This window comes from Heterodontus francisci, chromosome 4, assembly GCF_036365525.1.
Source record: "Heterodontus francisci isolate sHetFra1 chromosome 4, sHetFra1.hap1, whole genome shotgun sequence".
NCBI lineage: Eukaryota > Metazoa > Chordata > Chondrichthyes > Heterodontiformes > Heterodontidae > Heterodontus > Heterodontus francisci.
In genome coordinates, this window is record NC_090374.1 from 156,623,393 (window position 1) to 156,649,660 (window position 26,268).

Here is a 26,268-nt window from a genome sequence, read left to right on the forward strand (position 1 = left end):
CCCTTTCAATGCTAATATGTTCAAGCATATCACAATCCCCCTCCCTGAGCTCTACACCTACATCGTCCTTCTCCCTAGTGAACACAGTTGAAAAATAATCATTTAAAACCTCACCTATGTCCTCCGGCTCCAAGCACAGATTGCCACCTTGGTCCCTAATGGACACTACTCTTCCCCTGGTGATGCTCTTGCCCTTAATATATTTATAAAATACCTTAGGATTTTCCTTAATCTTGCATGCCAGCGTTTTTTCATGTCCCCTCTTCGCTCTCCTAATTGCTTTTTTAAGTACCCCCTACACTTTCTATATTCCTCTAGTGCCTCCACTGTTTTCAGCACTCTGAATCTGCCATAAGCCTCCTTTTTTTTCCTAATCCAATCCCCTATATCCCTTGACATCCAGGGTTCCCTGGACTTGTTGGTCATACCCTTCACCTTAACGGATGCATGTTGGCTCTGAACTCTCACGATTTCCTCTTTGAATAACTCCCACTGGTCTGATGTAGACTTTCCTACAAGTAGCCGATCCCAGTCCACTTTGGCCAGATCCTGTTTTATCATATGGAAATCAGCTTTCCCCAATTCAGTGCCTTTATTTCCGGTCCCTCTTTATCCTTTTCTTGCAGAGTTATGGTCACTATCGCCGAAATGCACCCCCACTGACACTTCTGCCACTTGTCTGGCTTCATTCCTTAGGATTAGGTCCAGTACCGCCCTTTCTCTTGTAGGACTTTCTACGTCCTGGCTCAAAAAGCTCTCCTGTATGCATTTTCAGAATCCCGCCCCCTTTAAGCCTAACGCACTAATACTATCCCAGTTGATATTGGGGAAGTTGAAATCCCTACTATTATTACCCTATTATTTTTACACTTCTCTAAGATTTGCATACATTTCTGCTCCTCTATCTCTCCCTAACTGTTTGGAGGCCTGTAGTACACACCCAGCCAAGTGATTGCCCCCTTTTTGTTTTTAAGTTCTATCCATATGGCCTCATTTGAGGAACCTTCTAAGATATCATCCCTCCTTACCGCAGTAATTGACTCCTTGATCAACAGTGCAATGCCACCTCCTCTTTTACCCCCTCCCCTATCTTGCCTGAAGATTCTATACCCTGGAATATTGAGCTGCCAATCCTGCCCATCCCTCAACCATGTCTCTGTGATAACAATAATGTCATAATCCTCTGTGCTAATCAATGCCCTCAATTCCTCTGCCTTACTGGTAAGACTCCTTGCATTAAAATAGATGCAAGCCAGCCTTGCATTTTTCACTTGTGCCTTGACAGGTCCATATTTGCTGTGCCTTCCAGACTGACTCAGTTTCTCTTCTATATTTGACTGTGCATCACCCCCTTCTGTACCTCCACTCTGTATCCCATCCCCCTGCCAAATTAGTTTAAACCCTTCCCAACAGCACTAGCAAACCTCCCAGCAAGGATTTTGGTCCCAATCCGGTTCAGGTGCAACCTGTCCAACTTGTACAGGTCCAACCTTTGCCAGAAACAGACCCAATGATCCAGAAAACTAAAGCCCTCCCTCCTGCACCATCTCCTCAGCGACGCATTCATCTGCTCGATCCTCCTATTCCTATACTCACTAGCACATGGCACTGGGAGTAATCCAGATATTACAACTTTTGAGGTCCTGCTTTTTAATCTGCTACCTAGCTCCCTAAATTCTTGTTGCAGGACCGCATCACTCTTTCTACCTATGTCGTTGGTACCAATGTGTACCACGACCACTGACTGTTCACCCTCCCCCTTCAGAATGTCCTGCAGCTGCTCCGTGACATCCTTGACCCTAGCACAAGGGAGGCAACATACCATCCGGGAGTCACGTTTGCAACCACAGAAACACCTACCTGTACCCCTTACAATAGAATCCCCTACCACTATAGCTCTTCCACTCCTTTTTCTCCCCTCCTGTGCAGCTGAGCCACCCGTGGTGCCATAGACTTGGCTCTTGCTGCATTCCCTGAGAAGCTATCTCCCCCAACAGTATTCAAAGCGGTAAATCTGTCAAAAAGGGAGATGGACCCAGCGGACACCTGCACTGCATGCCTAGTTCTTCTACTCTGCCTGGTGGTCACCCATTTCCTTTCTGCCTGAACAGTCTTTACCTGCGGTGTGACCACCTCCCTGTACGTGCTATCCATGATGATCTCAGCCTCATGGATGCTCCACAGTGTCTCTAGCTGCTGCTCCAGATCCAAAACACGAATTTCAAGTAGCTGCAGCTGGAGACACTTCCTGCACATGTGTTCACCCTGGACACTGGAAGTGTCCCTGACTTCCTACATTGCACAGGAGGAGCACTCCACGCTGCCGAGCTGCCCTGCCATGACTTACCCTTAATTTATCCCCTTAAATGACCCAAAAATTAGATTATATACAATGGGACCTTGATTCCCTAAAAAAAACACGACCTACTATATTAAAAAAACTGTCGACCTTTCCCTTTACTTTTAGTTACTTACCCAGCTATTTAAAGTTATTCCCTAACAGCAGTTACTCACCAACCAATCACCTTGCAGTTTTCCTGTGACATCACTGTTCACTTTGTTTTCAAACTCCGGCGCATCTGGACTGCTCTCCTCTCTGCTCCTGGAAGGTAAGTGACTGGGCCTCGATCCTCGGGCTCAATTTATCGGCTCCACTCTTGGCGTTTTCCCCACAGGTCCGCTCCTATCCGGTCCACTCCCGGAAGGTAAGTCAAAGCTGCAACTTTCAAGCTCTGGCAGCATTCTTGTAAATCTCCTCTGTACTCTCTCCAGAGCAACTATGTCCTTCCTGTATTGTGGTGACCAGAACTGTATGCAATACTCCAGCTGTGGACTAACCAGTGTTTTATACAGTTCCAGCATTACATCCCTGCTTTTGTATTCTATAACTCAGCCAATAAAGGAAAGCATTTCATATGCCTTCTTCACCACTCTATCTACCTGTCCTGCCACCCTCAGGGACCTGTGTTCATGCAGTCCAAGGTCTCTCACTTCTTCTACCCCTCTTAATATCCTCCCATTTATTGTGTATTCCCTCACTTTGTTTGCCCTCCCCAAATGTATTACCTCACACTTCTCTGGATTGAATTCCATTTGCCACATTTCTGCCCACTCAACCAAACCATGGATGTCATTCGGGAGTCTCTTCACTCTTCATTTGGCAATTGCTTGTAGTGAAAATAGAGAACCAAAAAATATCCTTGTGTCAAGTTCTGCTGCCTGTTTTCTGTCCTTACTTATTTATTTCAGTACTGTTATGGGGTCTATCCCTAGTTGGTACAGTGTGGGAGGTGGAAGGCTGTTGAATTTCAATTGAGGACTCTTGAGAAGGCCTTGGTGGGTGACCTTGAGCAGCTCTAGCTGTAGGAGGCCTAGCTGCAAAATGTCATATCTCAGTGGTGAGTGTGGTGATCAGACCCGGAAAGATGTCTGGCACAAACAAGGGCACTGTTTGACAGTGTAGCATGGGAGCAACCATACTGTCATCCTGAGAGAAGACAGTATCTGCCTCTCCCATGGAACCAATGCCACTCTCATTAGGCTGCACCTCAGCACTAAACCTTTATGTGGCAGCAGTGGCTCAGTTTGTAGCACTATCACCTCTGAGTCAGAAGGTGTGGGTTGAAGCCCCACTCCAGAGATAATGTAGCCTGACACTGGGGGAGTGCTGCACTGTCAGAGGTGCTGCCTTTTGAATAAGATGTTAAAATGAGGCCCAGTCTGCCCTCTAGGATGGGCATAAAAGATTCCATGACATTAATTGAAGAAAAATAGGCCAATACTTCTCCTTCTACCAACATCACTAAATCAGACTGTCTGGACATTATCATATTGCTGATTGAGGAACCTTTCTGAGCGTAAATTTGCTGGCAGATTTTCCACATTACAGCAGTGACTACATTTCAACTAACACTTTGTTGGCTGTAAAGCACTTAGGGACGTCTTGAAGTTGTGAATGACGCTATAGAAATGAAAGTTTTTCTTTCCTAAACCAGTTGATATTTAGATGTTTGTGAAGAGTTAAAGTATCATTTTTATAGGTGCATAATGAAGGTTAGTTTACTGTCATTCCCAATAATTGAATTGTATTACACTATATTTTTAATTGCAAAATCGTATGCACCTATCACATTGTAGGCAGATCATTGAAAAACTCTATCAACAAAGGGCATAAAAAGTTCTTTGTAGGAGACGGAAAGGGAAGGTCCTTTCATGATTATAATTTTCTCATTTGATTTATTTTAGTTGAAGGGTGTTCTCCACCTTATATTGATTTTTTTAGTAAAGATATGGTGAACAGTTTAATTTATAACCCTGTGTTCTTCGGCTCAACACAGTTTCTGGCTTATTTTTAATCAAATCAGAAATTACATCATAATGACTCTCTCACTTTAAGCAAATGCATTCTAAGGTTAAGGAATGAGGGTTAAAGTGTAACTGGTCTTCCAGTTGACTAACTCAATGTAGATATACCCCCAATATAACCTTATGTAGTGCATATCTCACATTTTTCCCAGCCTTTCATCCTGGGATGATCACATGATTTCTCTAATCCATTGGGCCTTCTGCATCATTGAATGGACTTTGCAGCTGGGAATATTGAATTGTGAAATGCTTTACATAACTTATATGAGGATTTCTTTCACAATAAAGTTCAAGCAGTTCAGATACATACGAATTACAGAGAATGCTTGCAAGCCAGATGGTCAACACAATGTAAACTGGGTGACTACAAAGGCAAAGCTGAAAGCACTAGATCCTTAGTAGCACCTGGCAACTTCCAGCAAGCTCCATGCATCAGTGACTGAGATTCACAATTAATCTGCACAAACTAAACAGTGAGAAGTTCAAAGTGAACGAAATAGGGCAGATAATCTTGTGCATTGTGAAAACACTGTATGAGTTTTTTTTTATTACAATCAGTACTCTTTACCTGTGGAAAAGTCGGAGATGCCTGCCGAAGTACAAAACCACAAGACAAGAAAGCCCATTCAGCCCATCTTAGCCGATCCAATGAGAAACACCCTGTGGCCTCTCTAGTTCCGCCCTTAATAGTATCAAAATATATCCAGGGTTTTTGTTCCTATAACCTCCCCAGAAGCCCAATCGAAGTGTTGATCATTCATTATGTAAAGAAGAACTTCCTGATGTCAGTCAAAATTTATCTTTCACTATTTTCACCCTGTCTCCCCTTTTCCAACTTTCATGACCTAGTTTGAATAGCTGTTCTGCATTTATCTTTTAGACACTGTTGACTACCTTATATGCTTCTGCAGGGTCACCTGTCAGTCACTTCCTTTCAAGGCTGAAAAGATCACTTTCTCCAAGTCCGTTTGACAACATAAGAAAATCTACAGCATGACAAGACCATTTAGCTCAGCTCCATCCAAAACCCATGTGCGATTATTGCATCATTCAGCTGATTGTTCTGGCTGCATCCAATATCCATTTCCAATTATTCTATCAATAATTTCCCTCCCCGATCCCTTGTCACCTCGCTGCTTTAAAAAGCATTATTTTCCTTCCTCAAACTCTCCTAAGAGAAAACAAAATCAAGCAGCGCTTTAAGAAATAAAGTTGTGAAGGAATTACATTTATACCGAGCCTTTCATGACCTCAGGACATCCCACCCACGCTACAGTTTGAAGTGTTGTCACTGTTGTAATGCAGGAAATATGGCAGCCAATGTGCATACATCAAGCTCTCAGCAATGTGATGATGGCCAGATTTTTTTTTTTAATTGAACTTGGTTGCAGGCTAACTATTGGCCAGGACACTGGTGAGAACTCTCCTACTCTTCTTCGAAATAGTACCAAGGTTTTTTTTACATCCATCTAAGAGGGCAGATGGGGCATCAGTTTAATATCTCATCTGAAAGACAGCACATCTGCAGCATTCCCTCAGTATTGCACTGAAGTGTCAGCATGGATGATGTGCTCAAGTCTTTGGAGTGGGACCCACAACCTTCTAACTCAGAGTGCTACCATTGGGCCAAGGTTAACATTTTAGTACTACACTAACCCTCAGTCCTCAACTGATACGGACTCAGTTCCTTGTGAAGATGCCAATGGATTATTTGGAGCAATCTCATGGCTTCTCTCTGCACTGCACTCAGGCCTTGAATGTCTCCTTGTGTCTCAATGGCCAGGACTGGATACAGTACTCCAAGTGTTATGCAGCTGAAGCTTGACTTTCTCTGGCTTGTAAGCACTATACAGTTAAACACTATATTTGCTTTGTTGCTTACTGTACCACAGTGATGGCTGATTTCCTGGTGACAGATTTTTATTCTCTGGAATGTGCACTCCATTACCCTGGCCTAGAACACTCCTGTGGGCCCCACCTACACTGGTTGACTGTGCTGAATGTCAGTACCTTGCCAGTATCCAGTACATTCAGGGCAGAGGAAAAAGGAGCAACAGGAATTCCAGCAGAAGTTGCTATTCCTTTATAGAAGCAAAATATGACAGATGCTGGAAATCGAGGAATGGCACCTCATCTTTCAATTCGGCACTTTACAGTCTTCCGGACTCAACATTGAGTTCAACAATTTTAGATTGTAATCTTTGCCCCAGTTTGTTTCCTTTGTCTTTGCTGTTTTTGGTTTTTCTCTCTTGTTTTTATTCTTTTTGCAAGCAGGCAGCAGCTATTTACGATTCTGCCATTCACACCTCCTCTGGACACATCTTTTGTGTTCTTTACTTGTCCCATTGCCATTCCCTTTGACCTTGCACTATGAACCCTCTTGTCATTTAGGGTGGAATTTTATGAGCCTTGCAGAAGCGGAATCCATGGTGTGCTGGATGATTAAGTTAGGCGGGAGTTGTTTTTTCAGATTTCCGATGGCAGATTTTTCACCAAATTTAAGTTGGCAGCGTGTTTGCAACATTCCAGGATTCCCCCCGCATGGTGGCGGATTGCAGCTTTGCATTCATTTACATGCCATGAATACTCATTAGCCTACACTTAGTTCCAATTAAGTTCTACCTGCCGGATTAAGTGAATGGCAAGCGCTATTCCCAAGCCACCCAGTTCACATTCGTTTGAACGTGGCGTGCAACAGTTGGCTTTGTGCAGTTGAGTCTGAGGTCAGTGTTTTTCTTTCTTGAACTCCGGCAAAATGAACGCAAGCATTGGAATGGATGTTTGCCTCCAAACTCACCATCAGCAAAGCCAATTCTTCTCAGGGGATGGCTGCAAAGGCATGGGTGGGTCTACATGGAGGAGCTGGGGAGGCTACTCAGGGAGGACAGAATGGGGAGACCAGTACTACAGCAAGCAATTAGAAAGAGAAATGGTATGTTAGCTTTCATTACAAAGGGATTGGAGTATAAGAGTAAAGAAGACTTATTACATTTGCCTACGAGGGTGGTGGAAGTGGAGGCGATTAAAGATTTTAAAAAGGAAATTGGTGGGAATATGAGGGAAATAAAGTTGCAGGGCTACAGAGATAGTATGGGGGAATGGCACTGTGGATTGTCTATAGAGAGCCGGCATGGACTCGATAGGCCAAATGACCTCCTTCTGTGCCATAATAACTCTATGGCAGGAATTCTATGTTGCAATGGTGGCCCTGCCTCCCGTCTCAAATGTCGGGGGAGACCCCACCTCAGCCGGGCCTGGAAGCCATGCTACAATTTTACATGACCCAGGCCCTTAATTGGCCTGGGTCATGACTTCGCCCCTCTGAGGCAGGAAGTCCTGCCTTCAAGAGCTGCCAGTCAATCAGAGGGCCGGCAGCTCTTCAGTCCCAGTTGTGCCACCAGGAGCTATGGCCACTGCTGGGACTGCACCCAGCCAGGACCAGCAACAATGGAGGAAGCCCCAGCAAATGTCAGTGGGGATCGTACTCGCCAGGGACAATCGGCTGGGTCCCTGCGATGTGCGGGGTGGGGGTCAATCAAGAATGGTGGGGAGAGGTCCAGTACCTGCATGTACAAGGAAGCCCAAGTCTGTCTGAACGCAAACATTTCCCAGTCTCTTGCCGTTCAGAAAATATTCTTTTTTTATTTTTCCTACCAACATGGATAACTTCACACTTCACCACATTGTATTCCAGGGTGGTTTGTGCCACTGGGGGGGGCCTCCATGGGGCACAGGGTGCCCAATCAAGAGGGCCTCCCTCACAGCTCGCAAGAAGGCTGCCTGGTATTCCTGGGTGACCTCCTCAGAGGCTGAAGTGCCTGGTCGCCATTGGTAATATACCAGCAGCGGTGGGAGGAGGCCATAACGTGGCAATTAATTGTCCACCTCAGGGCCTCAACTGGCCTGGAGCAGACGGGCAGTTTGCCACCTCCCCCGCCACTGGTAAAATAGCAGCAGGGGTGGGCCAAGTGACTGGAACGGCACCCCCAACCTCCCACTCGATTTTATGTCCCCACCCCATCTCCTAGCCGCTCCCGGGAGGGCATAAAATTCCAGCCTTTGACTACTACTTACACAGGGTATTGGTGAGGCCACACCTGGAGTCCTGTGTACAGTTTTTGTCCCTTTACCTAAGGAAGGACATATTTACCGTCGAGGGAATGCAGCGAAGGTTCATTAGACTGGCTCCTGGGATGATGGGATTGTCCTATAAGGAGAGATTGAGTAGACTAGGCCTATATTCCCTGGAGTTTATAAGAATGAGAGGTGATCTAATTGAGGCAGATAAAATTTTTTAGGGGCTTAACAGGGTAGATGCTGAGAAAATGTTTCCCCCAACTGGGAAATCTGGAACATGGAGTCACAGTTGCAAAATAAAGGGTCGATCATTTGGGACTGAGGTGAGGGGAAATTTCTTCACTTAAAGGTTGTGGATTTTTCGAATTCTCCACCCCAGAGAGCTGAGGCTGCTCAGTCATTGAGTATTAGCATGACAGAGGTCAATGGATTTTTAGGTACTAAGGGAATTAAAGGATATGGGGATAATGCGGGAAGGTGGAGTTGTGGTGAAAGATCAGACATGATCTTATTGAAAGTTGGGGCAGTCTTGTGAGGCCAAATGGCCTACTCCTGCTGCTATTTCTTATCTTATTATCTTGTCTTCTTCTAACTCTGTGTACATAAGAGTTTTTTTCTAACTCTGCACATAAGAACTTAAGAAATAGGAGCAGGAGTAGGCCATTCAACCTCTCAAGCCTGCCCCGCCATTCAATAAGATCATGGCTGATCTGCCCCAGACCTCAACTCCTCTTTCGTGCCAGCACCTCATAACCCTCAACTCCCTGATATTTCAAAAATCTACCTACCTCCTCTTTAGGTACTTGCAGTGATCTAGCCTCCACAACTCTCTGGGGTAGAGAATTCCAGACATTCACTACCCTCTGACAGAAGAAATTCCTTCGCATCTCAGTTTTAAATGAGTGTCCCCTTATTCTGTAACTATGTCCCCTAGTTCAAGATTCCCCCACTAGTGGAAACATCTCAACATCTACCCTGTCAAGCCCCCTCAGAATCTTGTGCATTTCAATAAGATCACCCCTCATTCTTCTAAACTATAATGAATAATCTGTTTAGCTGTTCTTGCTAAGTCAGCCCCTTCATCCCAGGAATCAGCCTAGTGAATCTCTTTTGAACTGCCTCCAATGCCAGTATATCCTTTAACTACGGGGACCAAAACTGTACACCGTACTCCAGGTGCAGCCTCACCAACATCCTGTACAGTTGTAACAAGACTTCCCTAGTTTTAATCTCCAACCCCCTAGCAATAAAGGCCAAAACTCCATTTGCCTTCTTAATTACTTGCTGCACCTGCATGCTAACTTTTTGTGTTTCATGCACAAGAACACCCAGATCCCTCTGTGCTGCACTTTTTTGGAGCCTCTCTCCATTTAAATAATAGTCTGCCTTTTGATTCTTCCCACCAAAGTGCATGACCTCACACTTTCCTACATTAAACTCCATCTGCCAAGTTTTTGCCGACTCACTCAACCTATCTATATCCCTTTGCAGATTCCTTATGCCCTCATCACAACATGCCCTCCCACCTATTTTTGTATCATCAGCAAATTTGGATATATTACACTCTGCCCCCTCCTCCAAGTCATTAATATAGATATTAAATAATTGAAGCCCTAGGACTGATCTTTGTGGCGCTCTATTAGTTATGTCTTTTCAACCTGAAAAAGACTCATTAATCCTGACTCTCTGTATTCTGTGAGTTGACCAATCCTCAATCCATGCTAATACATTACCCCCAATACCGTGAGCTCCTATCTTGTGCAATAATCTTTTATGTGGCACCTTATCGAATGCCTTCTGGAAATCTAAATACACTACATCCAGCGGTTCCCCTTTATCAACTCTGCTGTTATATCCTCAAAGAACTCTAGTAAATTTGTCAAATATGATTTCCCTTTCACGAAACCATGTTGACTCTGTTTGTTTACATTAAGCTTTTCTAAATGTCCTGCCATTTCTTCCTTAATAATGGACTCAAGCATTTTCCCAATGACTGATGTTAGGCTGACTGGCCTAAAGTGCCTGCTATTTGTCTCCCTCCCTTTTTGAACAGGGGTGTCACATTAACAGTTTTCCAATCCGCTGGGGCCCTCCCAGAATTCAATGAGTTCTGGAATATTTCGACCAATGCCTCTACTATCTATGCAGCCACTTCCTTCAAAACCCTTGGATGCAGGCCATCATGTCCTGATGACTTGTCTGCCTTTAGTCCTATTAGTTTGTCAAATACTTTGTCCCTCATGATAGAGATTGTTACAAGATCTTTTCTCCTTAGTTCCTTGCTTATCTGATATCTGTGGGATGTTTATAGTGTCCTCCACCGTGAAGACCGATGCAAAATATTGGTTTAAATTATCTGCCATTTCCCTGTTCCCCTGTTCCCCTGTTATCAATTCTCCAGTCGCATCCTCCAAGGGTCCCACGCTCACTTTAGCTAATCTCTTTCTTTTTATATATCCGTAGAAGTTCTTGCTTTTTGTTTATATATTTCTTGCCAATTTACTTTCATAATCAATTTTCTCGCTCTTTATGAGCCTTTTAGTCATCCACTGCTGATTCCTAAAAAATTCCCAATCCGTTGACCTACCACTAGTTTTCGCCACTTTGTGTGCCTTAGTTTTTGATTGGATACTCTCCTTGACCGCCTTTGTTAACCACGGGTGGTTCATCCTTCTCATTGAGTCCTTCTTTTTGGCTAGGATAAATTTTTGCTGAGTGTTATGAAATATCTGCTTAAATGTCTGCCACTGCTCGTTCATTGACCTCCCCTTTAGTCTATTTTCCCAGCCTGCTTTAGACAACTCTTTCTTCATACCTCCGTAATTGCCCTTGTTTAAGTTGAGGACATTGGTTTGAGACCAGAGTTGCTCACCCTCAAACTCAATTTGAAATTCTACCATATTGTGATCGCTATCCCCTAGAGGATCCTTAACTACGATATCTCTTATTAATCCTACCTCATTACACATTACTCGATCTAAAATAGCCTGTAATTAAGGCTTAGCCCAAATGTAACCATCTGATAGTGTGTCATTTACCACGTTTGGAGTGGACAGGAGAGTGTGGTGGCCATCCGAAGGAGTTTCTTGGTCTCGGATGTGAATATACCTCAATAAAAGGGTCAGGTTGTCAAAGGACAAATATATCAGTTCATGTCATATACATGCTTTAGTTTATAGAAAATGTGAGTCTCTGTACGGAAACTGCCTCTTTGCTGTGAACACAACTTAAAAATATTGGGATACAGCTTAGACTGCTGCAATGAAAATATCACAAAGAAGCTTCGAACTCTGAGAGTGGATCTTTTACTTTGCATTTGTTGCTTGGCTGGTTTAATCGTGTTCTCTCTGGTTGTGTGTAATTCTTCTTTCTTTCTTTTTTTTACTTTCTTTTGGGCCTCCTTATCTCGAGAGACAATGGATACGCGCCTGGAGGTGGTCAGTGGTTTGTGAAGCAGCGCCTGGAGTGGCTATAAAGGCCAATTCTGGAGTGACAGGCTCTTCCACAGGTGCTGCAGAGAAATTTGTTTGTTGGGGCTGTTGTACAGTTGGCTCTCCCCTTGCGCCTCTGTCTTTTTTCCTGCCAACTACTAAGTCTCTTCGACTCGCCACAATTTAGCCCTGTCTTTATGGCTGCCCGCCAGCTCTGGCGAATGCTGGCAACTGACTCCCACGACTTGTGATCAATGTCACACGATTTCATGTCACGTTTGCAGACGTCTTTATAACGGAGACATGGACGGCCGGTGGGTCTGATACCAGTGGCGAGCTCGCTGTACAATGTGTCTTTGGGGATCCTGCCATCTTCCATGCGGCTCACATGGCCAAGCCATCTCAAGCGCCGCTGACTCAGTAGTGTGTATAAGCTGGGGGTGTTGGCCGCTTCAAGGACTTCTGTGTTGGAGATATAGTCCTGCCACCTGATGCCAAGTATTCTCCGAAGGCAGCGAAGATGGAATGAATTGAGACGTCGCTCTTGGCTGGCATACGTTGTCCAGGCCTCGCTGCCGTAGAGCAAGGTACTGAGGACACAGGCCTGATACACTCGGACTTTTGTGTTCCGTGTCAGTGCGCCATTTTCCCACACTCTCTTGGCCAGTCTGGACATAGCAGTGGAAGCCTTACCCATGCGCTTGTTGATTTCTGCATCTAGAGACAGGTTACTGGTGATAGTTGAGCCTAGGTAGGTGAACTCTTGAACCACTTCCAGAGCGTGGTCGCCAATATTGATGGATGGAGCATTTCTGACATCCTGCCCCATGATGTTCGTTTTCTTGAGGCTGATGGTTAGGCCAAATTCATTGCAGGCAGACGCAAACCTGTCGATGAGACTCTGCAGGCATTCTTCAGTGTGAGATGTTAAAGCAGCATCGTCAGCAAAGAGGAGTTCTCTGATGAGGACTTTCCGTACTTTGGACTTCGCTCTTAGACGGGCAAGGTTGAACAACCTGCCCCCTGATCTTGTGTGGAGGAAAATTCCTTCTTCAGAGGATTTGAACGCATGTGAAAGCAGCAGGGAGAAGAAAATCCCAAAAAGTGTGGGTGCGAGAACACAGCCCTGTTTCACACCACTCAGGATAGGAAAGGGCTCTGATGAGGAGCCACCATGTTGAATTGTGCCTTTCATATTGTCATGGAATGAGGTGACGATACTTAGTAGCTTTGGTGGACATCCGATCTTTTCTAGTAGTCTGAAGAGACCACGTCTGCTGACGAGGTCAAAGGCTTTGGTGAGATCAATGAAAGCAATGTAGAGGGGCATCTGTTGTTCACGGCATTTCTCCTGTATCTGACGAAGGGAGAACAGCATGTCAATAGTCGATCTCTCTGCACGAAAGCCACACTGTGCCTCAGGGTAGACGCGCTCGGCCAGCTTCTGGAGCCTGTTCAGAGCGACTCGAGCAAAGACTTTCCCCACTATGCTGAGCAGGGAGATTCCACGGTAGTTGTTGCAGTCACCGCGGTCACCTTTGTTTTTATAGAGGGTGATGATGTTGGCATCGCGCATGTCCTGGGGTACTGCTCCCTCGTCCCAGCACAGGCATAGCAGTTCATGTAGTGCTGAGAGTATAGCAGGCTTGGCACTCTTGATTATTTCAGGGGTAATGCTGTCCTTCCCAGTGTGTAATATATACCAAATATTTTGGACACCAATGCCCTTTCTGTGCAAAATCACCATTCAATCAATCTGCTTTTACTCCAGCTGTACATAACCAGAAAGATTTGTCACAATGGTCTATCTTGACTTTTGGGTGACTGACTGGGGGAGAGCACTGATCGGTGGCAAAGAGGCCCCGCAATTTTGAGGCCCCAATTCCTATATTAAAAAGGGCCTATTGCCTGAGACAGGCAGGCACTTTGGACACCGAGAGTAGGCTCCTTTAAAGTGGAGCCAGATTCATCACCGGTGTTAATGCTGGTCAAAGGAAGTGAAAAACAGCCTCAATACGTTCAAATGAATAAATTGTCAACATAATAGAAATGAAAACATATAAAATGTATTAATTCACTGTTTGCAGTGAGTGACACAGCCCCATTTAGAATAAGAAATGATAGGTAAAATGTTACCTTCTTGTAGGTGTTGATGATGAGCTCTCTTAGGTGATGCATCATTGGAGTCATTGAATCACTCACTGCATCGAGAGCTCTATCCACTTCCTTCTTCATTTGGTCACCATTTGGAAGAAGACGAAGCAGGTTAAGAATGGCCTGAGGAAAAAATAGATGGAGGTACAAAAAAATAAAGCTTAGGGGATCATTTTGTTACTCTGCACCAATGACGAACTTCGTCTACCCTCCGTACTCAAATCAACAAATTTAGATGTATGATTATGGGTGGCATAGTTTCTTTTGGACTGTACTTGGAGTATGGCTGCTTTACAGTCAATTATTGACCCAATCTCAAAATACTATCTTGCCTCAGCTTACACAAAATCCTTTCATGAGGGCAAGATGAACTGAGGGAGTTCATTCAGCCCACCTGACTCATATTTTCAGATTTTTTTATCTTTAAGGCTCACATGACTCTTGATTCCATATTTTACATTGATATTCAACTTAAAACTTCCAAATGCTGACATGATGCTCATAACAGCTGATATATGTATTTGTATCATAAATGCATCTGCATTTTCTTTATAATTCTGTTGTGAGATGTCTACATTAGATTAGACAAGATATATAATGTACCCAGCTTTCAGATGCCCCATTCATCTAAACGGCTCCTTGAGCCATTAACTAGAGAACAAGTTGGATGTAACAGCTGTACTTTCCTCTGTTTCCAGATAATTCTTCATTCACAGCTACATCACACTGAATTCTGAATTAGAATCATAGGACTGGATTTTACCTTAGGCAGGCGGGAATTCACCACCGCCATAAAAGTCGGTGGCGAACCCGCTTCCGCCTTGCCCGGGGAACCATCCCGCATTTTACGGGTCCCCAGGCTTTAATTGACCCGAGGAGGGACTTCCACCCACTTGAGGGAGGACGTCCCGCCTCAGTGAGCAGCCGGCCAAGCAGTGCGCCGGCAGCTCTTAGTCCCAGCAGTGCCACCGGGAGCGGTGGCCACTGCTAGGATTGCACTCCAGCCGACGCCATGGAGCCAGGAGTGAAGGTAAGTTGGGCATGCCTTACCAGGCTGATCGGTCATTCCATGGTGAGGCTGGAGTGTTCGTTGGGGGGGGGTTGGGAGGCGGGGGCGGCCCTCAATAAGGCACTCTGTGCCCGACTACCATGGCCACACCCCCCCACCCCGTGTGTTTTTCACGTCCCCAGCCCGCTTGCCACGGGTTAAATACCTTTGGAGGTGGGCGAGAACCCTTAAGTGGCCATTAAGCGGCCACTTAAGGGCTTTGATTGGCCTCGGGCAGGCGAGCCGTTTCCCCCCGCCGCCCGACTGCTGTAAAGTTGACCGGAGGCGGGAGCAGGGCGGGTAGGCCTCCCCGAGCCTCCCGCTCAATTTTACACCTCCCTCACGTCACAATCTGACCCACTAGAGTGGCGTAAAATTCAGCCCATCGAGTCATAGAGTTATACAGCACAGAAACAGGCCCTTCTGCCCATCATGTCTGTGCCAGCCATCAAGCACCTATTCTAATCCCATTTTATAGAGTCATAGAGTCGATTAGAGTTAATAGAATTAGGTATTGCATTCTCTGAAGTGACAGCTCCTCTTATATTTGCCTCAGGAACTGTGGACGGAATTTTACAGCCCCCAAACGAGTGGGCTGGTGGCGGGAGAAGGGTCCTCAACTTGAGTGGAAGGCAGGGTGGGAGGGTCTATTCCTGATCCCTTCCCACCCCACTGCAATTTTACGCAGGACAGCAGCGGCAAGAAACAGCCCATACACCCCAGGCCAATCAAGGCCTTTAACTGGCCAATTAACTGGCACCGAAGGGCCTCCTCCCACCACTGCTGGTATTTTACCAGCGGCAGCCAGATACCAGAAGCCTCAAGAACCTCACCTGGTAAAACCATGCAGCCGTCTTGCAGGCTGGTGGGCGTGCCCTCCTGATAGGCACTCTGGGCCCCATGGAGAGCTGCCCCCGAAGCCCCAACTGTCCCCGACAGACAACATTCCCCCGCCCCCCGAACCGACCCCCCCTTGTCTCGCCAGGGCCCCGCCAATTGTCCCTCGTGAGGCCCCAAAAATTTACCTTCATTCCAGGTCCGTCGTTCACCTTGCTTGCAATGGCTGGTATAGTCCCAGCAGTGGCCACTGCTCCCAGTGGCGCTGCTGGGACTAAGAGCTGCCAGCCCACTAATTGGCCAGCAGCTCCATTAGATGGAACTTCCTGCCTCAAGGAGGTGGAATTCCTGCCCAAGACCAAGTAAGGGCCTGGGGAGTAAAAATTCCCAGCCTGACTCCCCAGGTCTAGCAGAGGCGGGCTCGCCACCGCCTTTTCGGCCAGTGGGCCGGCCCCCTGTCCAAAGAAAAATTCCGGCCTGTGCTTTTTGTTCTCTGTTAATACTTTTAACATGTTCCTCTCTCCATTTCTGTCAACCTCTTCTCTTTTTCAGAAGACTGAGGAGTGATTTGATCAAGATGTTTAAAATGTTAAAAGGATGCTCTTGGGTGAATCTATTTCCTCTGGTGGGGGAATCAAAAATGAGGGGACATAATCTTAACATAGAGACAGTGAAAGCAGGAAGCATTTTGCCAACAAAGTTTAGCAGAAATTTTATTTTTTTATTTAGAGATACAGCACTGAAACAGGCCCTTCAGCCCACTGAGTCTGTGCCGACCAACATCCACTCATTTATACTAATTCTACATTAATCCCATATTCCCTACCACATCCCCACCATTCTCCTACCACTTACCTACACTAGGAGCAATTTACAATGGCCAATTTACTTATCAACCTGCAAGTCTTTGGCTGGGGGAGGAAACCAGAGCACCTGGCAAAAACCCACACGGTCACAGGGAGAGCTTGCAAACTCAGCACAGGCAGTACCCAGAACTGAACCTGGGTCACTGGAGCTGTGAGGCTGCAGTGCTAACCACTGCACCACTGTGCTACCCTGGAGAGGTCTCCCTCAAAAGGCTGTGGAAGCTGGGTCAATAGAAGCTTTCAAAATTTAAATTGATAGATGTTTGTTAGGTAAGGTAATAGTTATGGAACAAAGATGGAAAAATGGAGTTGAGATACAGATCAGCCATGATCTCACCGATCATCTAACTGCAGAAGGCTCGAGGAGCTGAATGGCCTACTCCTGCAAGTCTTTGGCTCCGAGAATCCCTCCAAGATTTGTAGAGGTAAATTTTCCTCTTGACTTTTGCTTTAGAATTAAGCTTTTTTAAGCTGAGTTTGAATATTTATCCTACATGGTCAGCCTTATACCTTTAAAGGTGTTCCTTACAAAAAACATTGTTGAGCAAACCCCTCCAAATTGAACACATGACTAGGGCATTGTTTGGCCTTTGCAAACATTTTCACCCAGTCACAACACTAAAACAGTGGTAGAAGTTGCAAATTACATTCCACGTGACTGTGACCATAGTGCACTATCCCTCTTCATCCTTCTTGACCTGTCTGCAACCTTTGATACCAATCACCACACAATCCTCTTTTGTCCAGCCGAATGGAACTATCCTTTCCTGGTTCCATTCTTATTCATTCTTACCTATACAGTCGTAGCCAAATAACCTCCTGCAATGGATTTTCTTCCTGAGCTCTTACAGCTAACTCAGAGTCCTCCAAGGATGTATGCTTGGCTTCCTCCTATTTGTCATCTACATGCTGCCATTCAGTGCCATCACCTGAAATCACAACATCTGATTCCACATGTACGCTGTTGAAACCCAGTTCTACCTCACCATCACCGCTTGATCTTTGTCATGCTTCTTGCCTGATATCCAGTATTGGAGGAGCAGAAATTTTTCCAAGTAAATATTGCAAAGTCCAAAGCCATTATCTTTGGACGTTCCACAATCTCTGTTCCTGAGTCACCTTTTCCAACCCATTCTCTGGCCACTGTTTGAGGCTGAAACAGACAGTTCACAACCTTGGCTTCCTACTTAACTCTGAGCTGAGCTGCCAACCTCATGTCTTCTCCATCACCAAGACTACCTACTTCCATTACCCATCTCTGACCCTGCCTCACCCCAGCTGCTGCTGAAACCATCATCTATGCTTTTGTTACTGCCAGGCTCAACAATTCCAAAGCTCACCTGACTAGCCTCCCACCTTCCACCTTCCACCCTCCATAATGCTCAGCTCATCCAAAATTCTGCTGTTTCCTAACTCGGACCAAGTCCCATTCACTCATCCCCCCTCTGCTCACTGACCTATATTTGCTCTGGGCCCAGCAGTGCATTGAATTTAAAATTCACGGCCTTGCAATCAAATCCCTCCCTTTCTCTGGAACCTCCTACAACCCTTTCGTCCCAATCCTTGCTGTTATGCCTTCAGCTGCCTGGGCCCTAAGCTCTGGAATTTCCTCCCTAAACCTTTCTGCTTCTCCACCTCACTTTCCTCTTTGAAGACACTTGAAGCCTACCTTTCTGACCAAGCTTCTCGTTGATTGTCCTACTATCGCTTTGTGTGGCTCAGTGTCAAATATTGCCTGATAACGCTCCCATGAAGTGCCTTGGCATAATTGAGTGTGTTAAAGGTCCGATGTAAATGTATATTAATGTTCTTGTTGTATTTTAGCACAGATATTAACTGCTTTGTGTTAAATGGGTTAACACCTCCACTAAAGGAGAGGAGACAGGAAAATTGTCATTATCCATCCTTTAATATCTGCAGCAATAATTCCTAATCATATGTATCTTTATTTAAAACTTCCAACGATTCACCAGCAGAGGGCAATTGCCAGCGAGTCACCAACATCGATGAGAAAATCACAACAAATTTCCTTGCTGTCACCCTGTCCAATGAAAATTCAACACTAAATCTGTTCTTTTGTAAAGATTGCCAATCTTCCAAGCAATCAAATTAAGGAATACTGAAGTTTCTTACCTCAAATTCCCCTTTTGTGTACTTGGCATCAGGGATGCTTACCATATCCTCCACGTAAGGCTCTGGAAACCCCTATGGAGAGAAGTCATCTAATCTGAGGTTAATTCAGATTATTTTTTAAATTACATAGTATGACAAAAATATCACAGATACACAGATTTCAAACACAATCTACATAAATGATATTAATGTTTGAATGAGTAAGATTAAAGAGAGGGTAAATAGTGAAGGATTGTTTCCAATGGGTTGGTAAACTAGTAACATAAAGTCTATGAAAGCCACAACTGGGTTGGCAACCTGATTAAGGATTATTGCTAGAAGAGTAAGGCAGAAGCTCGAGGAAATGTTTTCACACAAAGGGTTTTTTGAATGTGGAATGCTTTACCACAAGTGGATACTGACAGAGGTTATCGCATCATTTAAAAGGCATTAGATATGTATTTGAAAAGACAGAATATAAAACTGTATGGAAAAGTATGCCAGAAGGTCATCGAACTGAAACTCTGTTTCTCTTCTCCACAGATGTTGAGTATTTCCAGCATTTTCTCTTTTTATTTCAGATTTCCAGCAGTATTTTGCTTTTGTAATAACAAAGTAGTACATAGTTCAAGCTGAGGTATAAATATCGTCCAGGGCACTGTCAAAACCTCCCTGCTCGTCTTTGAATAGTGTGCTCAGATCTCTTACATCAGAGGGCCTCGGTTTAACATCTCATTTGAAAGTCAACACATCTGACTGTGCAGTAACCTGGCAGTGCTATACAGAAGTGTCAGCCTGAAACACATGCCCAAATCTCTAGATTGGGGACTGTGAATCCACAGCCTGTTGAGTGAGAGGCTTGAATGCTGCCACTAAGCCACAGCTGACCCTGCAAAAGTTAAGGTACCCAATCAGAGCTAACAGCCACTTTTCAAATTTACTGTCCCCAAAAATGTCCTTTATTTATTCTAATGAATGCTAACAAATGAAAATAATGGTAACATCAGTTTATTCCAAGTTATCAACGGTGTCAATGCAATCTTAGCAACAGCCACACCTAAAGCAAGGATATTTAAAGCAAAACAACTGAATACTAAAGGCTTAATTTTGCAAGACCATTTTAACAGCACTTTTGTCCCTGATTTTCTGCCTCTCAATGATATAACAGCCAAGTTACACTGTTTGCTTATCTTCTGTTTCTTTGTTTATGTGCACTGCTTTTTGAGGTTTTTATCAAAGTATGGAAAATTCTAAATAAAAAAAGTGTCAGCTAGAATCCAATGAACATCCAGGCCATACTGAGAGAAAGTTTTTTTAACTCACATTAATATGCCAGGTCAGAAGCAGGCAGATGACCATGCCAACTGTAGTTCTTTCTTTGCCATTGTGACAGTTTAGGACAATGGCTGTATTTTGATCTATGGTTAAATTCGACCTCACAACCTTAAGGAACACATCGAAATCCTGTAAATACAAAAAAAAACAGATGAGGAGAATTTTTTTCTCTCAGAGGGTCGTGAGTCTTTGGAATTCTCTTCCTCAAAAGGCGGTGGAAGCAGAGTCTTTGAATATTTTTAAGGCAGAGATAGATTCTTGGTAAGCAAGGGGATGGAAGGTTATCGGGGTCGGTGGAAATGTGGGGTAATCAGTTCGGACATGAACTTATTGAATGGCTGAGCAGGCTTGAAGGGCTGAGTGGCCTACTCCTGCTCCTAATTCGTATGTTCATATGTAAACTGATCATCAAATAAATTAGATTTTGTTTCATTTCAGGGTTTGTCTGGAATAGGAAGGCCATTAAATGTATTCAAGCCTGGATTTTAAATCTTAGCAGGCGTCATGCAGATCTGAGGCTGAGGCAATAGTGAAACCATTCAGCCCTCCGCCAAGTGGGGATGGTGAAAATGTAAATTTGTTTGGGCCCCAGCAGTCTCAACCCCCGAACCCAGTGGGCATAGTCATCTGGCCCCAGACATAAATGGCAGGTGTCTGCCGCTGGGGGCCAAAAGGATGCCAGCAGTCCAGTAAGTGCTGAGGAGAGAGTTTGGAAGGGTGGGGGAGGCCCAAGATTTCCTTGCTGTGCCCAGAAGAACACTTCCTCACATAGGCTCTGGAGTGAAAATGGCAGTCGAGCTCCAATCTATATTTTGCAAGCAGGACCCCACAACCTTGTGGTGGGTTAAAATGGCACCCTGCCCAAATCAGAGGGGTAAGTCACTGCCCTGATTTTAACTGTCCACCCGCCTGCCCAGTTCCACTGGTGGGCAGGGTTAGAACCAGGTTTTAAATGTCTATAAGCTAGAGAGAAATTGTCTGAGTGGAGACTAATTCTTGCTATCAGCAAACTCTTCTACTGCTTAATGGGTGGTAGGTCACTATTGAAATCTAGTGATTTGTCCAAGAGTGAAAAGCAGTAGGACTTGCTTTCTAGTCTGGTTCAAATTTGGTGGGACCAACATACTGAGCGGTTTTTGCTTGTATGTAATAATAATGGCTGACCTTACTGAATATTATGGGCAGACCTAATTACTCACAGCAAGCTCCTGGATTTGATTGGGCCTGCATCTATTTAGAGTTGGGAATAACATTTCCTGCACAGCCCCTTAAGTTACCATTTAAAGGGAAGGTTTCAACCACACATGGAAATTTGTCATGTCAGAAGAAAGTTTTGCAAAACAATGGTAAAGAGGGACTGAAAAGCAGCACCAATTAATGATACAGTTGTCATGCTACTCCTTGAAGAAGTAGGTGAAAGGAAGGTCAGGAGATGTCAAACATGGATCAATTGTATTAATATTGCCTGTAAATCAGAAGATTATAGGTTCAAACCCCATTTCAGAGACTTGCGTGCATAACTAGGCTGACATTCTCGTGCAGCATTTGCAGAAATGCCACCTTTTGGATCAGATTTTAAACTAAGGCCCCATCTACTTTCTCAGGTGGATGTCAAAGATCCCAATGTTCTCCCCAATGTTTTGGCCAATATTTATCCCTCAACCAACAGCACTAAACACAGATTATCTGGTCATTAATCCCATTGCAGTTTGTGGGATCTTGTGTGCAAATTGGCTGCAGTGTTTCCTATATTACAATAGGGACTGCACATCAAAAGTACTTCATTGGTTGTGAAGTGCTTTGAGACATTTTGTAGTTGTGAAAAGCACTATATTAATGCAAGTCCTTTCTTCTTCACCCTATTTGGGATAATGAAGGCTAGCAACCGCAAACAGAATGAAAATCAATGTAAGTGAATAAACCACACAAACGTACCTCTTCTCTGGGAGCTGCACAGTCTGTAATTGGAATACGCTGGTACTGCAGCTGGGGATACTGCATGGCTATCTGGCTATAAACCTCCTGCAGAGTCTTGCACGAGGCAAACTGTTTCATCTGCTTTGTTTCATCATGCCACGTCTCTATGAGCTTCTTGGAGCTCAGCACATCCATTTTGGAAGCAGTCTCAACTTTCTGCACCATAGAAAAGAGAAACAAGCTGAACTTGAAGCCTTAGCTTACCATGAGACAAAGGATAACTCCTTATTTGGAGCTACTTGTGACCGCCATAGACCACAGATTCCCTCTTTGATACCCAAGGCACAAAATAAAGGGGTAGGTTTTCAATTTGCCACCAGGCCCGAAAACCTTCATTGAGGTTCAATGGCCCATCATGGCAATGGCTGAGCTTCGTTTCCATTTGGTTTCAATGGAAATGAAATTTTGGCGCTTAGTCAATTAACCGTTAGTCAATCTGCAATACACCCAAACGGCAAGTTGCAAATTTACCACTGTAACCTCAAAATATACTTTATACCTACGTTATTAAAAGTTCTGCATCTGAAGAAATTATTTTGGCAATGTAGAAAAGGTGAATTTTGCCTCCATTTCAAATCAACTCAAATTAATGATCTCCCATCTCAAAATTTGGTGTCACCTGGTAATGAAAGTGTTGGCATGACTATGCCACCTTAAGCTTGCATGGTCCCAATTTTGCCAGGATTACAAAATCGGGACTTCGAGGAAGGGTATTTGAATTGGATAATACTGCCAAGGAACAAGAGAAGGACACAGTAAAAGTTCTAAAACAGGTGAAATTACACATTGAAGGTAAAAAATGAGGGACAACCTAGTAAATGAATGGTGTTGAACTTGGCGAGAGACAGAAAGAATGTGTGGTAATAGATTCAATGCTCACCATACCCAGTCACTGAAGAGTAGCAGTTTAAAGTAAAGAGGATGCTGAATCTCAGGCCTGAATTTTACCGATCAGGCAGATGACCAAACGTTGGGGGGCTATCAGGTCGGCAGCACACATGGGTAGGTGATGGGACTTCCTCAGCGATTTTACGATGTAGAGCCAATTAAGAGCTGGCACACTGGGAAGCTGGCTAATTCAGTGGGCGGGTCATAGTGCCGGCATTTGATTGTGAGGCGCCATTTTTAAAGGAAGGCTGCAGATACCAGCTACAAAGGAGAGCTCTGTAGCAAGAGAGGCAGTGGAGAAATGGCTTCAGAGTGAGGATCGCTAACAATTCAGCAATGCCTCTCTGGAGGCGCTCATGCTGGCAGTAAGACAAAGGAAAGATGTCCTGTTTCCAGCAGATGGGAGGAGCAAGCCAGCAAGCCTAACAAAGAAGGCATGGCTGGAGCTGATAGACATTGTAAGCAGCCGAGGAGTGGTTGCAAGAACCTGGATCCAGTGCAGGAAGAGATTTAATGACCTGTTGTGGTGTGGAAAGGAGAGTGCCATTTAGAGTTGTGAACTGGAAGCCCAACATGTATTAAAAGGCACCCATGAAATGTGAGGCCAGGTAATAGACTCATGCATGGGGCAACACCAGGAACCCAAGTCCACTTTGAGGTACCCAGTTCACACTCACCTAAACCCCATGCTCAGTGATGGGTGAATGCTGCATTGAGATGGCTGAATGGCTGTGTCATCATGCCATCCCAGCCACGCAGTGCTGCACAGTTCAGAGTGACCAGCACAGATGGACCATGAGACAGGAGTGACACTGAGTATGTCTGTGCAGGAGAAGCACACTCAGAATGTTGGGAAGCGTCAAAGCACTGGGGGTAGAGTGCCTTTCACCGCCATGGTGAAGCTGATGGTGGACGAGGCCATGGATATCGGATGGGTCATGGCGGGCTGGCCTGTTGCTGAGGGTGAGGCAGGCATGGAAGAAATGCTGAGTGAGTAAAGCAATGGGGCTGCCCTTCAGTCCCTAGACCATGGGCTGAAGTTACTGAGTCCATCATGGATCCCGGCAGTGGGTGTCATCCCCACTAGTCACGTGCATGGCCAGCCAACCATGATTACATGGTGGGCGGCCACTTTACATAAAAGAGGCATGGGGCCCAGCCAATTATGTGACAGAGACGGGATTTGATGCACCGATGACCGGGTCACATGACTCTGGACCAGATGCTGGCATCATATTGAAAGTCCTGCCAGCCCTACATACATTGCTGCCTTAGACTCATTTGCAATGCTGTCTGTTGAAGCCATTGCTGTGGTGACTCCTGGGCACCCCCACACCTCCAGAGAAGGACGCTGCGGGATGGCAAAGGCAAGACACAGGGGGGCCCCACGGTTTAGCAATGCCTCCCTTAAGATTCTCCTCCAGGCTGCAAGGGAAAGGTGGGAGGTCCTATTCCCCAGTGATGGCAAGAAAAGGTCCTCCCAGCTGACCAAACAAGCCTGGATGGAGATTGCAGAGGAGGCCAGCAGCCATAGGGCCACCTCCTGGATATGGGTGCAATGCCGCAAGAGGTTCAACAACCTTCCTCGTTCTGCCAAGGTGAGTGCTCCATACCCCTCTCCTTTTTAGGGTTTGCATGTGACTACGCAGGATGAAGTGGGATTTGGGGAGGGAGGCACCACAAAGGCACTGGAAAAGGGGATTAAGCATCACCTCATCCTCACAGATGCATGACTGCATCTCGGCCACAGGCCACCTTCTTTCACAGCTCACCCCCATTAACTCTCCTGAGAGCTGACATAAGGATGAGCTCCATAGGAAACCCGAGTAGGAGATGAGGGGCTGCCACTAGCAGAACTGTCATGTTGATCTCGTTGCAAAGTATAATGATCTCCATCTTTCCACTTGCAAGGCAAGAGGGCCCATAACAGGAGGCAGACATCACTGGCAGAGGCATCCTCGACATCCAGCCTCTCTCGGCAGCTGAGGAGGAGGCACTTGAATTAGCCTGGACCTAGAGCGGCCATTCTGTAGTGGATAGTGAGACTGGAGTCACCGTATAAGAGAGTGAGGATTGTCTTCCATCGACATACAGTTCACTTCTGGAAACCCATATCATACATAGTTGGCATGAAAAAGGTCTGCACATCCTGACCCACACATGTTTGGTCCAGCATGCAGGTTGGCATTCACAGGAGACTCCAGTGGAAGGGGGACATAATTCAACCTCTGAAAGGATCAGCAGTTGGAGAAAGAACCATCCCATGACTGTCTTGCACCTTCCACCAGCGCAGATATTTTCACCTTGGTGGATTTGCGCTCAGCAGTAGAATCAGGGTTGTGAGAGCACCACGCACACACCCGAGCAGCTGGCTGAAGCTGAGACAGCCGAGGCCTCTGACAGTCGTAGGACTGTGGGAGGCCAGGCCCATGCTGATCCCCCACGCTGATGACAAGCCTCGGGTGTTGACAGGCTGGAGTTACAGAGAGAGTTACAGAGAAAGTTAAGGAAACATCTGCTGGAGATGCCAGAAGCAATGCACAGTCGTGAACAGATGATTGAGGAATCTATCCATGCCATGAGTGCTGCCATGTTTCAGGTGTTTGAGTGCATGGCTTCCTCCATCGAGAAGGTTGGCGACTCTCATGGAGAGCCAGGTCCCACAGATGCACACAGACCTGTACACCATCGCCTTGACCACAAGCTCAATGCAGCGGTGGCAAGTGAGAGAAGGACGAGGCCCCTGTAGTCTATTTCAGCCTCTTGTCCTTCTCTGGTCAGCAGGAACATTCAAGTGAGCCTTGAAAGGGAGAAGGGGAGGCTGACCTCTACAGCTGGGGGCTCTCCCTCAGGGCGCTCTGAGTATGGACAGCGGCTCCTCAGCCCCTCCGTCAGTGAGCCCAGCTCCAGTAACTGTGACGCCTGAGGAGAGTCCTGCACCAGTGCAGGAAACCCTAAGGCAGCCGCAGCCCTCCAGGCTTCAGGTAGCCAGACGATGCCCGAAGTCATCCCAGGCCAAGTGACAGCCTGATCAGCAACCTGCCTCCAGCCCAGCTGCTAGTGCAAGGGTCACACCTCGTAGAAGCACTCAAACGTATAAAGATAGCCACCTAGACATACTTGAGGTTTTATAGGGGTTTGAAATTTGCCATTTGTTTTGTCTTCTAAAGTTTCCTCA

At 45.6% G+C, this 26,268-nt stretch overlaps 1 protein-coding gene across 1 annotated transcript in view; it reads right to left on the minus strand.

The window, feature by feature from the left end:
• The window catches only part of LOC137369343 (paladin-like), a 158,546-nt gene that overhangs the window by 37,227 nt on the left and 95,051 nt on the right, over positions 1 to 26,268 (minus strand). Inside the window, exons 15-18 of the mRNA XM_068030414.1 lie at positions 22,161 to 22,358; positions 20,214 to 20,354; positions 18,912 to 18,983; positions 14,010 to 14,150 (exon numbers count right to left, since the gene is read on the minus strand). Of these exons, the coding sequence (XP_067886515.1) occupies positions 14,010 to 14,150; positions 18,912 to 18,983; positions 20,214 to 20,354; positions 22,161 to 22,358 (552 nt within the window). The remainder of the gene's footprint in view (positions 1 to 14,009; positions 14,151 to 18,911; positions 18,984 to 20,213; positions 20,355 to 22,160; positions 22,359 to 26,268) is intronic.